This window comes from Malus sylvestris, chromosome 10 (assembly GCF_916048215.2).
Source record: "Malus sylvestris chromosome 10, drMalSylv7.2, whole genome shotgun sequence".
In the NCBI taxonomy this organism is placed as follows: Eukaryota; Viridiplantae; Streptophyta; class Magnoliopsida; order Rosales; family Rosaceae; genus Malus; species Malus sylvestris.
In genome coordinates, this window is record NC_062269.1 from 31,727,275 (window position 1) to 31,746,925 (window position 19,651).

General features: G+C 38.6%; 2 protein-coding genes and 1 pseudogene across 3 annotated transcripts in view; 1 reads left to right on the forward strand and 2 right to left on the reverse strand.

Annotated features, from left to right (window-relative positions):
• Positions 1 to 19,651, forward strand: part of LOC126585982 (uncharacterized) — a 96,957-nt gene that overhangs the window by 24,417 nt on the left and 52,889 nt on the right. The gene's annotated exons all lie outside the window — the stretch shown is intronic.
• On the reverse strand, positions 4,277 to 10,916 carry LOC126584468 (uncharacterized; annotated as a pseudogene).
• Positions 13,712 to 19,370, reverse strand: LOC126585972 (kinesin-like protein KIN-14Q). 2 transcript variants are annotated; one of them, XM_050250610.1, is made up of 16 exons: positions 18,971 to 19,368; positions 18,804 to 18,884; positions 18,508 to 18,591; positions 18,000 to 18,397; positions 17,696 to 17,906; positions 17,541 to 17,617; positions 17,362 to 17,461; positions 17,157 to 17,255; positions 16,892 to 17,068; positions 16,508 to 16,793; positions 15,924 to 16,085; positions 15,596 to 15,811; positions 15,468 to 15,505; positions 15,092 to 15,255; positions 14,836 to 14,961; positions 13,712 to 14,755 (listed from the first exon to the last, which is right to left on the reverse strand). In XM_050250610.1, exons 1-16 carry the CDS (start codon positions 19,038 to 19,040, stop codon positions 13,892 to 13,894), a joined length of 3,153 nt encoding a protein of 1,050 aa, XP_050106567.1. In that variant the 5' UTR covers positions 19,041 to 19,368; the 3' UTR covers positions 13,712 to 13,891. The 2 variants fall into 2 exon arrangements, with proteins under 2 accessions (XP_050106567.1, XP_050106568.1); XM_050250611.1 differs by lacking the exon at positions 18,508 to 18,591 and having other exon boundaries at positions 18,971 to 19,370.

The window sequence follows — 19,651 nt, forward strand, 5'->3', positions numbered from 1 at the left end:
ATTAAAGAAAATTATGAACAAGGAATATGGTTTTTCTACTTACACTCCACATCCCATTTAAGTTCACACCATAATATGTTCAACCTTAAAATTCAATATTACACTTCAATGAACAATTTAAAAACTGAAAAGGAAAAGAAAAAAAAACCACAAAAACACCCATCACGATGGCAAACACCCTCCTCCACCGTGACCGCATCTGCCACCACTGCTCTTCTTCTCTTCTACCGCCACATCCAAAACCAATATCGTTTTGATTTTTCCTTCGCAATGCCAATATGCTAACCGAACTTATGCGTGCAGACATAAACCCTAAGTAATTGTCGTACTGCCACCCACCAATTTATTTTTGTGTTCTTGAACAATTTGATATTAGATTTGCTTAGAAAAGATGATGGTTCTAATTGATTTTTAATTTATTTGATATATATATATATATATATATATATATATATATATATATTTATTTATTTTTTTAAATTACAATTTCATTTTGGGAGGAAGGTTTTGTCTTCAATTTTTCTATATTTTTAATTGGAGGATGTTATTGGAATTCAAAGACCAAAAGATACCAATGAGGTTGAATTAAGTTTTAGGTACTTAAGATGATAGACTCACCTCATTGTTTTATTTCTACACCCACATTATAATTTCACCTACCATAAAAATATTACAAAATTAAAATGTTATTTATCCGCTCACCATTATTTCTAAAATAACCTCTTATGTTTTTAATTTTTTTTTAAATATATGTTTTTTTTTTAAACTTCATGATTCCTTAATTACCACTACCCTAACCGCATCATAACCTCCTCCTACCCCATCAAAAACCAAAACCTTTGACACCTACTTGACAACATCTCCTTTGGAAGGAGAGAGAAACTGAAGGTGGAGGAAGAGAGAAGCACGGGGAACGAAGAGAGAGAAACACGGGCGAGATTGCTCTGATATAGAGGCAGATTGCTCCAAATTAATTTATTCCAACTCGAATTGAGTATTTTTCAATTTTAAAATCTGAGTTGCTGTGGTTGTTCGTCTCTAAGGAAGAGGAATAGAGGGTGGAGGTCGTAGTATCGGAATTGAAAGGGAGAGAGGCGCGATGTTTGTTGAGGGAGGGTAATGGATGATTGGGGATTTGATAGTCGTCGGCCCATCGTGGGTGATTTGGGAGAGTGATGGATTTTACTTTTATTTTTATTAGTTTTAGTTTTTCTTTATTCTCTTTTAGTTTATTTAATTAAAGTTATAACGAATTTATAAGTATGAATTTAAAAGTCTTTTGCTAAAAGAATAATTATGTGAATAACATTTTTATTAAAAGGTGAAAGGGAAAATAAGACAATGGAGTGATTTTAGTAGCACTCTTCTAAAAAGAGAAATATGAATTAATCAAAAGTTTAATTTAAGGCCTCCAATTATCAATTACAACAAAAGAGGAACACATTAACTTGAAATTAAACTAAATTATATTATCCTCCTTAATCACTCTATTTAACTTGAAATTAAACTAAATTATATTATCCTCCTGAATTTGTTATAATGTGAAGCAATGGATGAAACTTTTAACGGAGTTAATTAAAAAGAACATTAGTCCACATAATAACAAGCTCAGAGACTAGCTAGCATAGTAGCATTAGGAAATTTCCTCGCGGAGCTGGGATTCATACTTAATTTCACCTTTCTTTTTTAAGTCCTCCACCAGGGATATATGTGACCTTTTCTTCCGTGTGAATGCACACAATTTCTGCGCCGATTGTGCTTGAGCAATTTTGCCTTTATAATTTAGGTCTCACCACAATTGTTGTTTTGCAATTTGGATTAAGTGTTTCTAGTTTCCAGTTTAATTTATTCATGTTTCATGGTTTCTTTTATATGTTCACTAATGACTTTGTTGATTGATCACATAATTTTAATTTTTTTTTTAAGGATTAGGACTCAGAGACACACGTTTTTGACAAATGTTTTGACATCTATTTTGTTGGATCCATTTCGTAATGTATTTCAAAAATATGAATCGGCTATCCACACATCCCTTTTAACTTCTCACATACCATCATACTTTCCGGCCGTTGAATCGAATGAATTGAAGAAAATCCAATGACAAAATTTAATAAAGAGTGTGTGAGAAGTAAAAATAATATAGAGACGTCACATCCCTAAACAAAATAGTTAGTAAATGAATAGGTTCCTCACCGGCCAAGCCTGTGTCTTTGGACGCACGTATGAAAAGAATCAAGTTGAGAAAGTCTACGAAATTGAACGCGACTCCAACTAACCATCCCCAGAAAGTTCTCAACCCTAACCCCAAATACCGACCCCCAAATATTTCGTGTTATTAAAAAAAAACTCTCTTGTCGTTGAAGGAGGGCAACAAAAAAAGATATGCTTGATAGTTTATTTTTTATATTAGGTATATTTAAGGCGTAATTTACAAATTATATCAAGAAGAATGCTAGCTACGTTTCACTTTGTACCTTCTTCTTCATGTTATCCTTCAATATATTTTGATCATCCGAATCGTAACATGTGATTACGTAATTATGTGATTAAAATTTTAAAATTAATGATATAAAAATCACGTAAATACAAAATCCGTAATTAAATAATGAAATTTGAAAACGAGATTTTACAACAAAAGTCCACAAGGTCTATGAAAACTCTTCATTAGTGGAAAATTTGGTCTAGCTGAGAGCACCGAAACACAAACCCATACTTGGAGTAATCTCAAGCTGGGCAAGCGATGCATTGCAACACTATTTGTGCATTGCCACTTGACCTAACTCCACCACAATAGCTCATCCTACCAAGACCTTCTGGCGAACCTATTCCTGCACCAGGCCATTTCACTTTTTCAGCTTAACAGAAAAGTGAACACAAAACGAAGCCTTGGCTTTCAACCATAGGAGGAAGATTCCAGAGGATTTCCTGCTGGAAGTATCCTCAGCATCTCCGACGAAATTGAACGCGTATGAAAAGAATAGGTTCCGGGCATGTGTCTTTGAATGCGCGTATGAAAAGAATCAAGTTGAGAAAGTCTACGAAATTGAACGCGACTCTAACCAACTTTATTGTCCACTGCAGGTCTGTCGGATTGTGTACATCGTCTTATTAATCTGACATCATCGTATAAAGAGGAAACGCTTTTGGAAGTGGTTGAATTGGAAATTTTTTTCTTTACTACTAGAACACGAATGATACACTATATATTTTTATATAAGTGGTGAAAATTTTTGTTTTTAAGTTATTAACTTTTTAACACGTATATTCTACTATTTATAAAGTGACACGTGGTGTACCACCTCGTTTACCGCTCACACTAAAAAATCTCTCGTTGAATCACCTCTCATGATCGAGAGATTTTTTAGTTTGACCGAAATACAGGATGGTACACCACGTGTTACTATACAAATGATGAGATATGTGTGTTAAAAAGTTAATAACTTAAAATATAAAAAACTTCATCACTTACATAAAAACAAGTAGTGTACCACCCGTATTTCCGTCACAATTAAAAATTTCTCGTCATGATCAAGTCCAAACGTGTACACGTATATCATTTGTGAGTATGATGTAAGACTTGATCCCACTGATTTTAGAATAGTAGCCATGATCAAAATGTACATTTTACATCTCAAATTAAAAAGGAGTGGGTGCTTAAGAGCTAAAGTACTCCTCATCCTTCAACATTTTATGATTAAACACTTTACCTCAAATATTTTAAAAACATTCTACAACCCTAAATATAACCATCCCCAAAAAGTTCTCAACCCTAACCCCAAATACCGACCCCAAAATCTTTCGTGTTATAAAAAAAATATAAAAAGAAAAAAAGAAGCTCTCTGTTCATTGAAGGAGGGCAACAAAAAAAGATACGCTTGATAGCTTATTTTTTATAAAAGGTATATTTAAGGCATAATTTACAAACTATATCAAGAGAAATGCTAGCTACGTTTCACTTTGTACCTTCTTCTTTATGTTATCTTTCAATGTTTTTTGATCATCCGAATCATAACATGTAACTATGTAATTATGTGATTAAAATTTTAAAATTAACAAAATTAAAATTAAAAAATCGCGTAAATACGAAATATGTAAATAATTAATGAAATTCGGAAACGAAATTTTACAACAGAAGTCCATAAGGTCCATGAAAACTCTTCGTTAGTGCAAAATTTGGTCTAGCTGAGAGCACCGAAACCCAAGCCTATACTTTGGAGTAATCTCACGTTGGGCAAGCAATTGAGATGCATTCCAACACTATTTGTGCATTGCCACTTCACCTAACTCCACCACAATAGCTCATCCGACCAAGGCCTTCTGGTGAACCTAGTCTCGCAAGCTGAGTCTTCAAAACATACTTTACAACATTTATTTGTTCGCCTAAAACTGCTGCATGTAGAGCTGTTTCGCCTTGGTGATTGACCAAATCGCAAGTATCAGGCTTCAGGACAACATCGAATCAGCTGTTCAATTATTTGGGTGTGCCCTGCATATCCCGCAACGTAGAGAGCTGACATTCCAAGTTTGTCTGAGACTTAACAAGCAAAGATATATGAAATTTTGAATCAGTAGTTGAGCTGCTTCAAGGTTCCCTCTCGAATCTCAACAATGCGTAGTGTAATGGAGTCCACCCTATTTCATCAACTTCTTCAAGTATTTCAAGATTTTTGGAAACCATAGATTGCACAATGCCTAAAATGTAGATATAAAAAACTTAGAAATGTTGTTGTGGGAATCCAAGTATACATATGAAAATAAGGCATACCAAGTAACAGGTCCTTTCAGAAGAAGGATCTCGCTCAACGGTGACTGGAGTGGGATTCATATCTCGATTAAAGATATTGATTATACACTTGCCGATATGGATCATGCTCCAGTTATATGCAGATGGGAATATGCGCATAAGAAGGTCTAGTACCATGTCTTGAAGTTAGTTACCTTTGGCAGTGAAGTATATTCGAGCGGCCACTGCGTGCAAAGCTGTCACACCATTTGTTCCCTGAAAAGAAGGAGATATATGAGCGGAGTCTCATTTAAAATATGACCGGCAATGCTGATAGACCCGGCTCTAACAGCTAAGAACAAGGGTGACTCCTTGGCGCCGTAACATGATTAACACAACTCAGGATCAGCTCTCATCAAAAGCATCACCACTCCGCCACAATTGTATCGAACAGCAACATGCAGAGTTGTATCCATTTCCAAATTAGTCATGTTTGTACCATACTTAGGGCTTCCGTATTTAGACCTCGTATAAATACTCGGGGGACTCAAGTGTAATTATGTAATAAATGAAGGAGCAAATATGTAATAAGTGAGGAGCCCTTATTCTATAAAAGGACTCCTCACTCTCCTCATTAGGGGAGGCCAATTCTTAAGCCTCCTCACCCCCTCAAGCCTCTCAGATTGAGAAGAGCTCTCACACCCTCAGAAGCTCTCTCTCTCCCTCTTCAACATCTCAGAGAAATACAATATCAGTGTGGACGTAGCCTAAACATTGGGGTGAACCACGATACATCTTGTGTTATTTACTTTCTTGCAGATTCACGGTTGGATTTACGTTGTTCCAAGACCCCTCCGGTTTTGTGCATCAACAAGTCATCACAGTAGCTTTTTGTAAGCTTGACCATCAATTGGTTTCTTTTATGGATCAACTCCTTCAATCGGTCGCAATTTCGTGCTGTCAATGAGGTGTTGGATGCTAAACACTTCCAGGTGGATCGAGAAGGGATGCAGCAGCAACAACAAATGAAGCTAACAGCTAGTTTTTTTAAATTGTAACGGCTAGTTAGTTTTTAGTGATAGTTTTTGACAAGTGTAAAGCTTAGATTAAAAGCTCCAATGAAGGGCTTAGATTAGCTTTGTACTATCAGGTTGTTGTGGTTTTTGTCAGCTAGCTCCAATGGAGATAAGGGCTGACTGTACACACCAAAACCCTACTGACACCATATATATATGAGTGTTATGTGATGCTGCAATGCAAGACTGCATATAGCCGAAATTCCCCTTCCATATTTCTGTGAAAAACATTACCATTCTCCATAACAAAAACCTTTCAAAACAATCATACAAAACATAAACTTTATAAAACATTAACATGGCCTCAGAGCCTAGTTCCTGATCTCAGAAATCTGGGCGTTGTGGAATCTGTGTTTGGGGTTGTTCAGGTAGAGGCTGAAACCCTAGGTGTCAATACAAGTCGAAGATGAAAGGATCTGGGAGTGGCGATCTTAAAGCTCCAATCTTTGATGGAGAAAACTACGACTATTGGAGGATCCGGATGACAACCATCTTCAAGTCGTATGATCTCCGGGAAATGGTTCAACATGGATATGAACTACCAGAAATGGAGATTGATGCTCTAGAAGAAGATCTTACAGAGAAGCAGATAGCTACACTGAAGGAGAATAGGATGAATGATGCTAGAACGTTGGGAATCATTCAAGGGGCTGTCTCAGACTTCATATTTCCCAGGATAGCAAATGAAGAAACTGCTAAAGCTGTTTGGGATACTCTGCAACAAGAATACAGAGGAGATGTGAAGGTACGGAAAGTAAAACTCCAGTTTCTTAGACGTGATTTTGAATATACACGCATGAGAGAAGATGAGCCACTTAAAGACTATTTTTCTAGGTTGTTTGATGTTGTGACTCAAATGAAAACTTATGGAGAAGAACTGCCTAATGAAAGAATAGTGCAAAAGCTTCTAATTAGTTTGACTAAGCCTTATGACTCTATTGTAAGTGTGATAGAAGAAACCAAGGATACTGATACACTCAGTGTGCAAGATGTGATGGCTTCTTTGAGAGCTTTTGACCAAAGGCTCGAAAGGCATGCTGATGGGACAACTAAGAAGGCTTTCCAGTCACTTAACATAGGGGCTTCTAGTCATTCTAAACAACATCAAAACAGACCGAGGAAAGATTGGAAAGGAAAAAAAAAGAAATGGGAAGGAAGACCAAGTGGGGAGAACAGACACAACAGTGGTGGTGGTAAAATTAAACCATTGTGCAAACACTGTGATAAAGCACACTTTGGTGAATGTTGGTTCAAGGGAAAACCAAAATGTCACAAATGTAATAGATTTGGTCACCTGCAGAAAGATTGCAGATCAAATACTACTCAGCAAGTGAACATTGCAAATCAAGTACAAGATGAAACAAATGTCTTTTGTGCTTTTAGTGCCAATGTTGTAAAAGATAGTGAAGTTTGGTATATAGACTGTGGGTGCAATAATCATATGACTGCCCACGAGTCTCTATTGACAGACACTAACACTACATACACTGGAAAAGTAAAGATGGGAAATGGCAATATTATGGAAGCAATTGGCAGGGGTACTCTCATCATAGAAACCAAGAGAGGAAGAAGACACATTAAGGAAGTCATGTTGGTACCTGGTCTGGAGGAAAACCTTTTAAGTGTTAGATAGATGATGGGACATGGTTATTTCTTGCTGTTTGGAGATACTATGGTTAAGATATATGATGATAGAACTCTGTCGAATCTGGTTGTGAAAGTTCAAATGAAAAACATAAGCTTCCCATTATTGCTAAAGTGTTTGGAAGAAGTGGCAAGGAAGGCAAGCACAATTGACTCAGAGAGATTATGGCACAAAAGATTTGGACACTTGAATGTGCAGAGTCTGAAAAACCTGAAGAAACATGAAATGGTGCAAGGTTTGCCCCAACTGGATGAAATGAATGAAGTTTGTGAAGACTGTGCATTTAGGAAATAACACAGGGACAATTTTGAAATTGGAAAGGCTTGGAGAGCTGCAAAACCACTAGAACTAATTCACACTGATGTGTGTGGTCCAATGAAGAATGCATCCATCAGTGGGAACAAGTATTTTTTGACTTTCATAGATGACTACTCAAGAATGTGTTGGGTATATTTTATGAGATTCAAATCAGAAGTCTTTAATATTTTCAAGAAGTTTAAAGCAATAGTGGAGCTGCAAAGTGGGTATCAAATCAATAAGATAAGGAGTGATAGGGGAGGTGAGTATACCTCACTGGAATTCAATGCTTTCTGTAAGGAATTGGGTCTAGAAAGGCAACTCACAATAGCATACACTCTTCAAGAAATGACACTGCAGAGAGAAAGAACAGAACTATAGTAGAGATGGCAAAGTCCATGCTGCATGAAAAGAAAATGCCCTATTCATTTTGGGGAGAAGTTGTGAATACTGTTGTGTATATCTTGAACAAATGCCCCACCAAGGCTTTGGAGAAACAAACACCATTTCAAGTGTTTAGTGGAAGAAAGCCTGGAGTCAAGCATTTGAAAGTTTTTGGCTCTGTGTGTTATGCACTTGTGCCATCACAACTCAGACATAAATTACAAGAATCCAGCAACAAGTGCATCTTTGTTGGATATGGTACAAATGAGAAAAGTTATAGATTGTACAACTTGAAAACTCAGAAAATCAATCTCTCAAGAGATGTGATTTTTTATGAAGAAACATTGTGGAATTGGGAAACAAAAGCAGTGGAAAAAGACAAAGTATCACTGCAAATTGGTGTTACTGAGCAAAGAACTGCACAGAATGGAAGTGGTGCAACTCATGAATCTGAAGAATGAAGCATACAAAGCTCTCAGATTTCACCATTTCAAACTCCTCAAAGTACACAGAACTCAAGTACAAGTTCAATGTCTCAACAGGAAGAGCAACAAAGCTCAAGCTCTAGCTCGGGATCAACACCAATTAAGATGAGAAGCTTGGATGAAATCTATGCTGCTTGCAATTTTTGTGTTACTGAACCAGAAACTTTTGAAGAAGCTGAAAGTGACAAGGCATGGCAGATAGCAATGGAAGATGAAATCTCAATGATAGAGAAAAATGGAACTTGGATCCTAGTTGATAGGCCAAGTGATAAACCTGTGATTGGTGTGAGATGGTCTATAAAACCAAGCTGAACTTGGATGGATCTGTGTAAAAGAACAAGGCTAGATTGGTGGCTAAGGCTACTCCCAAAAGCCTGGAATTGACTTTAATGAGACATTTGCACCTGTGGCTAGACTAGATACAATTAGAACTCTAATTGCATTAGTTACACAGAAAGGTTGGCAGCTATACCAGTTAAATGTTAAGTCTGCATTCCTAAATGATGTGCTAGAGGAAGAGGTTTATGTGGACCAGCCACAAGGTTTTGAAGTCAAAGGGTCCGAGAGTAAGGTGTATAGACTAAAGAAGGCACTATATGGCCTGAAACAGGCACCAAGAGCATGGTATAGTGAGATTGATGCACATTTCACTAAGTGTAGATTTAAGAAAAGCCTTAGTGAAGCAACACTCTATACCAAAGTTGAAAACAAATCAGAGATCCTCATAGTGTCTATCTATGTGGATGATGTGGTCTTCACTGGAAACAGTAAGAAAATGATGGATGAATTCAGAAATGAAATGATGGGAAAATATGAGATGACAGATTTGGGGCTACTTCATCACTTTCTTGGAATGGGGGTGGTTCAAAAGTCGGATTGCATTTTCATTCATCAGATGAAATATGCACAAACACTCCTAGATAGATTTGGTCTCAAGGGATGCAAACCAGTAAGCACCCCCTTAATTGCAAATGAAAAGCTCAACAGTGAAGATGGAAGTGAACCAGTAGATGCAAATCTCTACAGGAAAATTGTTGGTAGCCTGTTATATCTCACAGCAACAAGACCAGATATCATGTATGTTGCAAGTCTACTATCAAGGTTCATGCATAATCCTACCAAAATACATTTGGGAACTGCTAAAAGGGTTCTCAGGTATGTGCAAGGAACAATTGATTTTGGGATCAAGTATGAGAAAGGACAGACAACCATATTGGTTGGTTTCTGTGATAGTGACTGGGGAGGCAGTGAAGATGACATGAGAAACACATCGGGGTATGCATTTACATTTGGCTCTGGTGTATTCTCGTGGGCCTTAGTTAAGCAACAAAGTGTTGCACTATCAACATCCGAAGCTGAGTATGTGAGTGCTACAGAAGCAACATCTCAAGCAATCTGGCTACGATTTGTTCTCAAAGATTTTGGGGAGTTGCAGGTTAAACCAACTAAGCTAATGTGTGATAATACCTCAGCAATAGCAATGACAAGGAATCTAGTATTTCATTAGAAAACACGACACATCAAAAGGAACTATCATTTTATCAGAGATGCAATACAAGAGAATGTCATTGAACTAATGTACTGCAGAACTGAAGATCAGATAGCAGACATCTTTACAAAAGCACTACCAAAAGAAAGGTTCACTTACCTCAGAAGCCTATTTGGAGTCAACACCAGGAAGAGTTCAGAGGGGAGTGTTGGATGCTAAACACTTCCAGGTGGATCAAGAAGGGATGCAGCAGCAACAACAAATGAAGCTAACAGCTAGTTTTTTTAAATTGTAACGGCTAGTTACTTTTTAGTGATAGTTTTTGACAAGTGTAAAGTTTAGATTAAAAGCTCCAATGAAGGGCTTAGATTAGCTTTGTACTATCAGGTTGTTGTGGTTTTTGTCAGCTAGCTCCAATGGAGATAAGGGCTGACTGTACACACCAAAACCCTACTGACACCATATATATATGAGTGCTATGTGCTGCTGCAATGCAAGACTGCATATAGCCGAAATTCCCCTTCCATATTTCTGTGAAAAACATTACCATTCTCCATAACAAAAACCTTTCAAAACAATCACACAAAACATAAACTTTATAAAACATTAACATGAGGAACGTTACTACTTCACCACATCCTACTCTCGCAGCAACATGTAGAGGAGTTTCGCCATTCTTGTTGGTGGCCCAAAACCGAGGAGATTCGTGATTTATATTCACTTCTTTGAAGTTTATTTGCTTGAATTCAGCTGCAATATGAAGAAGATTGTTCTCTTTAGGTGTTTTCTCAATATCAACTCCCGATTCTCGCTCCATTTATATTTATATTGATATAAACAAGTATTTCGTTTCGCTCGTACGTTCAATTTAATCACTTCGTAACCTTTACTTGATCATTGGACGGCTTTACCTTTGCTTTCAATCTGTCTTGTGTCACGTAAGCAAAACTCACTTGTTGGCTTACACAACTAGGCGTTAGGAGCGTAGAAGCGAGAGTGGGGTAAAACGAGTGTAATATACTTTACACGAGAGGTCAAGAGGCGGTGCCCGTATGGTTACCACCTAAAGCGGCTCTAGACTTTCCACCCAGGCGTAAAAACGATTATTGAAAGACAAATGCACAAACCCAAATTGAAGAAAGAGATGCTCGAGTCTCTTACGCCATCCTAGGCGGTTCTCCCGTAGCGTCTCCGCCGGCGACTTTCTAAGGTTCAGGGTTGTCTGCCTATCCTAGGTGACCATCTTCGTCTACTACAACGAGGGGTGTGTGCCATAGAGTGTGGTACAGGTGTCACCAGTCCCAGACAGATTTGTTTATGATCTCGTCAACTCGGAACTCATAGCTGCTAGCAACTAAATGGGTATAACCCATTCTCACATCTCCCTCGGAAAAGCGTCCTCCGTGTCTTGAGGTCCTTAACAAGGAAAAAATATGGAAATATTAGTAGATAGCAATTGTTGTCTAAGGTAAACCTATGGGCAGATATGATGTTTTGAGAGGCAGTGGGACAGTGAAGGACATTATTCAAATCAAATGAACAAGCTTTAGTATGTAGTTGATTGGAACCAAGATGAGAAATAGTGATGCCAGAATCATTACCTACACCCTCAATAGTTTCATTACCATTGTATTTTTTTGGATTAACCAAATTTTGAAGTTCATGAGTGACATGTGCATTAGCACCAGTGTCTAACAGTCAGGTACCATTGGATTGCTTGTTTAGAGTGATCGGCGAGGAGGACATGGCTATGAGTCTTTGTGCAGGAATCCTACCTTCATAAGCAGCGTTCATCCTTTGGTAACAATCAATGGCAGGATGACCTGGTTTGCCACAAATTTGGCAAATGATACGCTCACCAGGACAATGAGGTCTCTCACCATTAACGGGCTGAAGACGCTGGTTATTATTGTTGCGAGGATTGTATCCTCGTTGATTGGATAGAGAACCACGATTAAATGGAGATGTACCCCTTCCAGTCCCACGAGAGCGTCCACCACTACGTCCTCGAGTAGCAACAAAGGCATTGACTGGTGCAGGTTCAGCAAAGGAAACATTCTGATCCGCCATTCTTCGCTCGGTAGTCAACATAAGTGCCTCAAGGGTGGGATAGGTGATAGGAGTATCCCGAGCTTGAGTAGCACTTACTGTCATTTCAAAAGCAAGTCCTAGATTGTTCAACACAATCTGCACGAGGTCATCATCATTCACAGGTTACCCCGCTAGGGCAAGGTTGTCAACAACCGTATTCATGTCATCTAGGTAATCCGCAACAGAAAAACCACCCTTCTTGGTCTGCAACAACTCATTGCGTAGGAATAAAATTCTGTTCTAAGAAGTGGAGGCAAACCTTTCCTTCAAAGCTTCCCAAGTGGCACGCGTAGTCCTCTTGCTTGCCACAGTAGACAAAACAGAAGCAGTCAAGGAGCCATTTATCCCACTAAGAATTATTTGATCTTGTTGGTTCCATGTAGTGTACGCAGGATCCATAGTGGTAACACCAGGCAGGTTTTTGGGAGGGCATACCAAAGTACCATCCACGTACCCCATCAGATCTCTACTCTTGAGAATTGGGAGAATTTGAGCCAACCATAGTGGGTAGTTGGTTCTGTGAAGTTTGATATTGACAACAGTGGAAAACGGATGGAAGGGAGTGGTGGTAGGTGGGTTGGAGGAGCTGGAGTTGGAAGAGTTGACATTGTTTTCAGCCATTGAAGCGTGGAGAAAAAAAAAAGGATCTAGTCGTTAGACAGTAAGACTCAATACCATATAAGAACTTTAGCACGCTTAGGATTCACTTCAATTGCGTGCCCAACCAATGATGGGATGCATGTATTTATAACAACTTCAGGATTACAATATGAGTTTGAAAACCCTGGATTCAAGGAGTTTTCAAAATACAAACTGAAACACAAAGATTACATTTGAGCTTTACGTACAACAAACATTTGAAATACAAAACCCTAAAAACTAGGAGTATCAGAAAAGATAGGAGTTTTATCAGAATCACAACTCCTTAAATCTCGGTGAGGACAGCTTGACCTTGACTTCGTCTAACAGTAGGTTCACTTATAGGAGGTGACCAACAAATCCGAAATGCTAATTTATTGCCAGTTGCCTGCCAAGAAGGCAAATATTCTAACCTGATATATTTTATCTTTGTCAACTATAGGGGAGTGCCATGAACTTTCTAAGCCAGTGAACACACAAGTCCCTCGTTGCCGACGTCTATATAAAAACTTTGCTCAATCTCACTCAAGAAAGAGTCTTCCGATACAGATGTATCATCTTTAAACGATACTTAACTAGGCTCCTAAGTCGTCTCGCGTGAGATTGGGGAGGGGGAAGGGTAATTCAAACTCGGAATTTTTTTTGGGTTCAACGACTCCAACTGCAGTGATCACTTCCATCATTTCTTTGCAGCTTCACTCAGTCAGCTTAGACAAAATTGAAAACAGAATGACCAAGTCTTCAAATAATGTGTCATTAACAATGATTTATGTGTCACGTTACTACTAATCATGATTGGTTTGATTTCGGTACTGATACATTGAAGAATTCTTAGGCGAGAATATCTTTTTTTTGTAACTTGTATCGGAAAAACACAACCCATCAGTTTTAATCAGGTGCACCACAAAGCACATACCATTGACATTCTCAAACATAATCGGAAGTTCTGTACATTAGTAAATAAACAAATGATTAGTTCTTTCCCTTCCTTCCATGCCTGCAGGCTACAAGAATATAACCTCTATGCTCACACCATAGCTGAATAAAGTACATACATCATCATCAGCTTTTTGTAGCAGTTCTCGCTGCTGTACCAATAATATTCCACCCCCTCTCCTTTTCCCTATGACTATTAGGCTTCTGGCTTTCTTTAGTTCCGGCTCTTCTAGCATTTCCTAGTAACACCCTGTTCCCCATCCTCCCTCGACTTCCAATGGAGACTCTAACCTTCTCCATCCCTACATTCACGCCTTTTCTCATGTGCGGTGGCATTGGGGATTTTATCTGGATTTTCTTTTGGAGGCTTCGTCTCAGTATGCTGTTTAGCTTTTTGCCGCCATTTCTGATGACTTTAGGACTACTACAAGGTGTCTGTTCCGGCAAGCAGTCAGTCTCAGTCACATCTGGATCAACTTTCTTATCAGCATGGCATACTATGGGTGCCAATGGTAATGCAGGTGGTGGGGATTGGACACGAAATGGTACACTTGGGAGTGGGATTAGGGAGTTGCGCCTTGGAGCTGTGTTTACTGGAATCCGCTGAAATGTTGGACAAGTAGAGGCCCTTCCAGTTTTCTTTGGAACAAGAAATTGTTCAGCCATTTCGGGGTTGTTTTCTTTCTCCGTAGCATCAAGATGCTTGATAAAACCATCTGATACATGAAAAAGGGGCGCTGAGGGCTTGTTGTTGGTCTTCTCCATCAATGGTTGCAGAGGGTTTACTTGGTCTTTTCCCAATGTGCTGCCTATTTCACTGAGGACCTTGTGACTTGTTAATGGTCGGTTTGTAAACGGTGGCCTTGTGGGTGCAATAGATTGCTCATCCTGTTGTTTCAATTGCTGCTGGTGTTGCTCAGCTATCTTTGTGTCAACGTGCTGTCGTGCCAGCTTTCTATCAATTAAGAGTTGTGCTTCCAATTCTTTTACCTGAAAAATAAACCAGATTAGTAACTGAAATTCTTATAATTTATGTATATAAAGTGAAAAAAGACTTTTCCTTAAAATACCTTGTCTTGCAGGTTTTTATTTTTCAGGTCTCTTTCTTTTACCTTCAGTTCTAATCCATGAACTGTTTCCTCCATCTTCCTGATCTGTACATCTTTGCTCTTGACGTCTAGCTTTGTTTTCTCAAACTAGCAAACCAAAGATCTAATATTGTTAAAAACTTAATAGACGATTTATTCAATCACAAGAACGGTACCAAAAGATCAAAGTTTTAAACAAAATCTGGAATCTGCAGTAGCATCAAGTGCAGAATATTACCATCTGTTTGTATCTCAAAAGTTCAGAAGTGTCCAGTTGCCTCTTTGCAGGACCCAACTCTATCCCTCTCACTCTGCTTGCAAAGTTCAGTGAGCATAGGGTCTCACTCACGTCATTTTCATTAGGACTTATCTGAACAAACATGAGTGTCTTTGAGTCTCCTCCTAAAACAACGAAAGATGTTCATTAGCCTCATTCTCGTTATGCTAAACCAACATATATCTCAGACCAAAACAAAAGGATATATATCAGAAGTTCAATTTCATCCCTAGAAAACGGAGAAAACTGAAAATGAACAAGTAATATTAAATAACTCAGAATAAGAACTGTTGATTCATGGGTTCGTTTGACTTCTTCTGTGATCCAAGTGAAGTACCTAGAGAGTCTTGAAGCAAGTGGGTAAGCTTAGAGTTCCTGCACATAAGACATAATTCAGTATTATAGCTGGACCCAGTTTTCATATTTAGAGTAATCAAACAAAGGATTAATTGTTACTTATATAACCTGAAAGGTATGTGTGAGCTTTTAGTTGCAAGTGAAGATACGACATCACCAAGGGCAGACAGAGATCTATTGATGTTCTGAGTTTCCTTGAGTCGTTCTCCTTGCACTTCTGTCTTTGCAACACGCTCGCTCCCTGCTAGATCCACCAACCAGAGCTTACTTCTTGTACATTCCCCATTCAACAAATTCTCCCCCTTCACCATTACGCAGTGTATGCTGCATTTAAAGAAAAACCACTCAAACATTTAGCAATCTATCTTTAGACCAGAGCCTATTGGATATAAGTTAGAAATAATTTGACTGTATCCGAGATATACAGATTACAGACCAATGCGATCGACTACTATGCTCATTGGCATTGGTTGAGCCAACAGCCCTTGCATTACTGCCTGTTTGCAGAACTTCCCAGACTTCATTCATGTTGTTTACGTGTGCCTCAACCAGTCCTGGAACATGATGTATACCTTCACCAACTTGTCTTATTTCAAGCCTACAAAATCATGCAATACTGTGAGATGCTATTATCTTGAAAATTTGAAATGATCCCATAACTTCCCATCCTTCGCACTCGTGAAAGACATGGAACACCAAGAGAGCTCAACAGAATGGTGAATCATCAGAAGTGAGAAAGTTTCAATAAGTAAGACATCTCGATAGAATGAATGTTAAAAAATGGAAAGAGAAAGCCTTCCCATTTTAAGATGTAGAGAATCAGAGCTCATAACGGTATACCTGCCAGCGAAATGGTGGAATTTTATGAAAAAATAAAAGCATGTCTTATTATGAAAAATGGCTTTCCTTCTACACAGGAATGTAGAAGAAACCCCTATATCAAGTAATATACAACAGTATAAGGACCTTTCACCAGGTTAAATTGGAAGAAGGAAAAAGAACGATGGGCGAGGATCTTACCTTTTGGCAGCTGCTCCTGTCTGATTCCCTGAAACTAGTAAATCTCGTATCTGCTCGTTGTAGACTTCTAAAACACTAACTGATACATCATATCGATGTAACTTTTCTCGCTCTCCAATTATATGAAACAATTCCTGAAGAGTCCTAAAATTGACTCCTCGAGCATCTTCTGTCCCTTCCATTGTAAAGGTCTTTCCACTTCCGGTCTGCCCATATGCGAATATGCACACATTGTACCCATCTAAAACTGATGTTGCAAATGGAGCCGTGTCTTCAAAAACATCAGCTAAATAGGACAAAGAGAAGGAAACATATTACTATAAGGAGGTTTTGTACTTCAATAGATATACCAAACAAAAAGCTCATCTATCATCGTCTGCATACCTTGTTCTGCTTGAGGACCAAATACAGCATCAAACTTGAAGGTCCTTCTGGTGACCCCATTTGATTTGACAGTGAGCTCACCATCTTTAGCAGATTCAAAATCAATAGCCATTGAAGCTCCTGCTGCAACTTCAAGAGTGTTTAGAGGCCTGCACCGGCAAAAGACCCGTATGTTTCCTACAAGCGAGAAAATTTAACGTCAGAAACGCCTTTCTGTCTCATACCCTCTTGGCCCTCTTCAAATCGAAAATAGCAAATTCCTAACCTTTCAACTCTAACACCTTGTTGTAGAGCTCTTTCTGTTCTTTGGCCCCTTCAATAAACTTAGTCTTCAGATCATTATGCAAATTTACTTGCTGATTTACTATTGCAAAAATAAAACAGCCAGGATCAGATAAAGAAAAATAAATATCTTATCTTGAAGTTCAAAAATGTCGTCACCTGGAAAGTGTTTAGCATGTCAAACTTACAAGTGGAATGAATGGTCAACCTCATTTCATTCATATCTTCAAGGCACTTCTTATATGCCCGTGCCTCCTCTGATAGCTTGATGTGGTCCGTCTCCATGATCTGTTTAATCAAGGAGTTCAAACCACTGCAATCATATCTAGTGTAGTCAAAAGGCATCTTGTTATTTACAGCTTAGTACCTTAAGTTTTCTCGTCAAATCTCTCAATGATGAAAACCATCCGCTCTTCTCTTTCACTTGTCCCTCAATGGCGAAAGCTGCAACACACAAGCATCAATGTACCATGTTTTCAGATTGTTCAAACTGTTCAGAGGCACAGGTTATTGTTACCATACCCAAAGATCCAACATGCATAGACTTGCGCATGAGTTCATTTTGGAGTTCCTTTAAGGAATTGCAAGCTTCTTGGCATTCTCTACTCTTGGAATAGTTTTGCTTTTTCAACTCCTCCATTGCACTCCTCATCTCCTGTAATTCCTTTTTTTGTTTCTCATAACTTATCAGCAGCTTATGATAGTCTCCTTCTTCGTTGGTCTCACCAGTAACCTGCAATGGGATAATTTACAGAGAGTATCTAAACATCCTAATTTATTTTGCAGCTAAACTACATTGGAAGTGCTCATGTTTAAGAAGCTTTACTTTTAATGATCCATAGTCTTCCATTTGAGAATCGTCGCCTATGAATTCATCAGTGCAACCTGCATTGTTGCTCATATCAGGAAGGGAACCTTCCTTCAACTTGTTCTCAGTCGCCGGAGGAGGAAGAAGCTCAAATGAAGCTTCAGGAGACAAATCTTCCTTAAAAGTTTGGCACAATGTCGTGGAGAACTTTACAGTTGGAGTTTTAGGCATATCTCTAACTTGACACTCATCGATTCCATTCTCAAAAGAGAGCTCAATAGAAGAATCCATCTTCTGATGGAACTTGCTTTCCAAGAACTCGGGGGAATCTCCATAGCCGGTTTGGGGTATATCGGGTGACCCGGCACAGATCACTAGATCAGGAGAGGTAAGCGAAAACCCCATCATGGACCGGGCTGAAAATACAAGCAAAATAAATCAAATTCTATAAAACTCTGAAGTCAAATCCAAGATTTTTTTGCTAAATTTTGTGATAGAAAAAAAGGGAAAGACTAGTTTTATTTACCATCATTTGCAACTGGGTCCCTGATTTTTGGTGTACTAATGGCTTCTGTGCTTTCATAATTTTCCCGAGAGCAATCTACACCAACTAAAATCAAGAAACCGAAATCACTCGAGCTGTTACGATCCTAGGAACTGATCGGGTTTCGTGTTCTTGACTGAATCAGAGTAAAAAGCATATCCAACTCCACAAATAGACACATAATTCAATTCCCACAAATGGGGTCCAGCGAAAAACCGAAATCAAATACTGAGAAACCAAAAAGAACTAAAAGGTTGATTTTTTTTATATGAAATTACCTTCGTTTGAATCAGCATTGTAAGAGGAAGAATCCGGATCCTCCATTGTCAAGCGCTGCAATTGCGAGCAAAGCGGTGTGTCTACCAAAGCACAAGAGAGGGGCAGTTACGTAATTATAGAAGAACCTATGAAACTGAAATCCTGGGTAGTTGAGCTGCGGACTTACAGTTGGAGTGAGAGTTGGCGGCGGAAGTGGAGCTGTTCAGAGGAGAGTCGCACTGGTGCTGCTCCTCCATTGAAAAATGCCGAATGTTCTTCTGCTGCTGAAAACACTGTCGTTTAGAATTGAAGTAATCAGCGACTGTGATGATGACGATGATGAATCTTTATTGGAGAACCCCAAAAAGGTAAAAGAAGTAGGAAATTTGAATCTGAACTAACAGAGAAGGAAGGGCGTTAATTTCTCGTTCGTTGGCGCATTCAATCTCTCTGCGTTATGCTTTTCGGAGGCAAATGGGAGTCAAATGACCGTTGCCTTTTTTTTTCGAATTTTGAAATTTCTTGGCCGGGGAACGACGTAGGTGATCATCGCTTTTCTGGACTGTAGATTCTGCCACGTGGCACGTTAATCTTTTCTCAAGCCCCCCTGTTTTTTCTCTAAGTTGTTTTTGAATCTTAGAGATTCTTTGTATTTTTGGCTTGATTTCTCCACTAGAATCTTTTTATCTTTTTATAACATGGGCGTTGCAAATGTGTATTAGATCATTTTAATTAGATAATCTAACACGCATTTGCAGCGTTCACGTTTGTTATCAAATGCAATTTGACACGACGGAAGAAATGTACAAGAGTCTTTCAACTATAATCATTCATACCGTTTGAAACAGTGTTGTTAGCATTTCAAAAT

Excerpts from the sequence above, each read along its gene's own strand:
- LOC126585972 (XM_050250610.1), bottom strand. The coding sequence starts at position 19,040 with ATGGAGGAGCAGCACCAGTGCGACTCTCCTCTGAACAGCTCCACTTCC. Across the intron at positions 17,069-17,156 it reads CAAGGTGTTAGAGTTGAAAG|GAAACATACGGGTCTTTTGC; the intron begins GTTAGGAATTTG and ends TCTCGCTTGTAG. Across the intron at positions 16,086-16,507 it reads ACAGGAGCAGCTGCCAAAAG|GCTTGAAATAAGACAAGTTG; the intron begins GTAAGATCCTCG and ends ATGATTTTGTAG.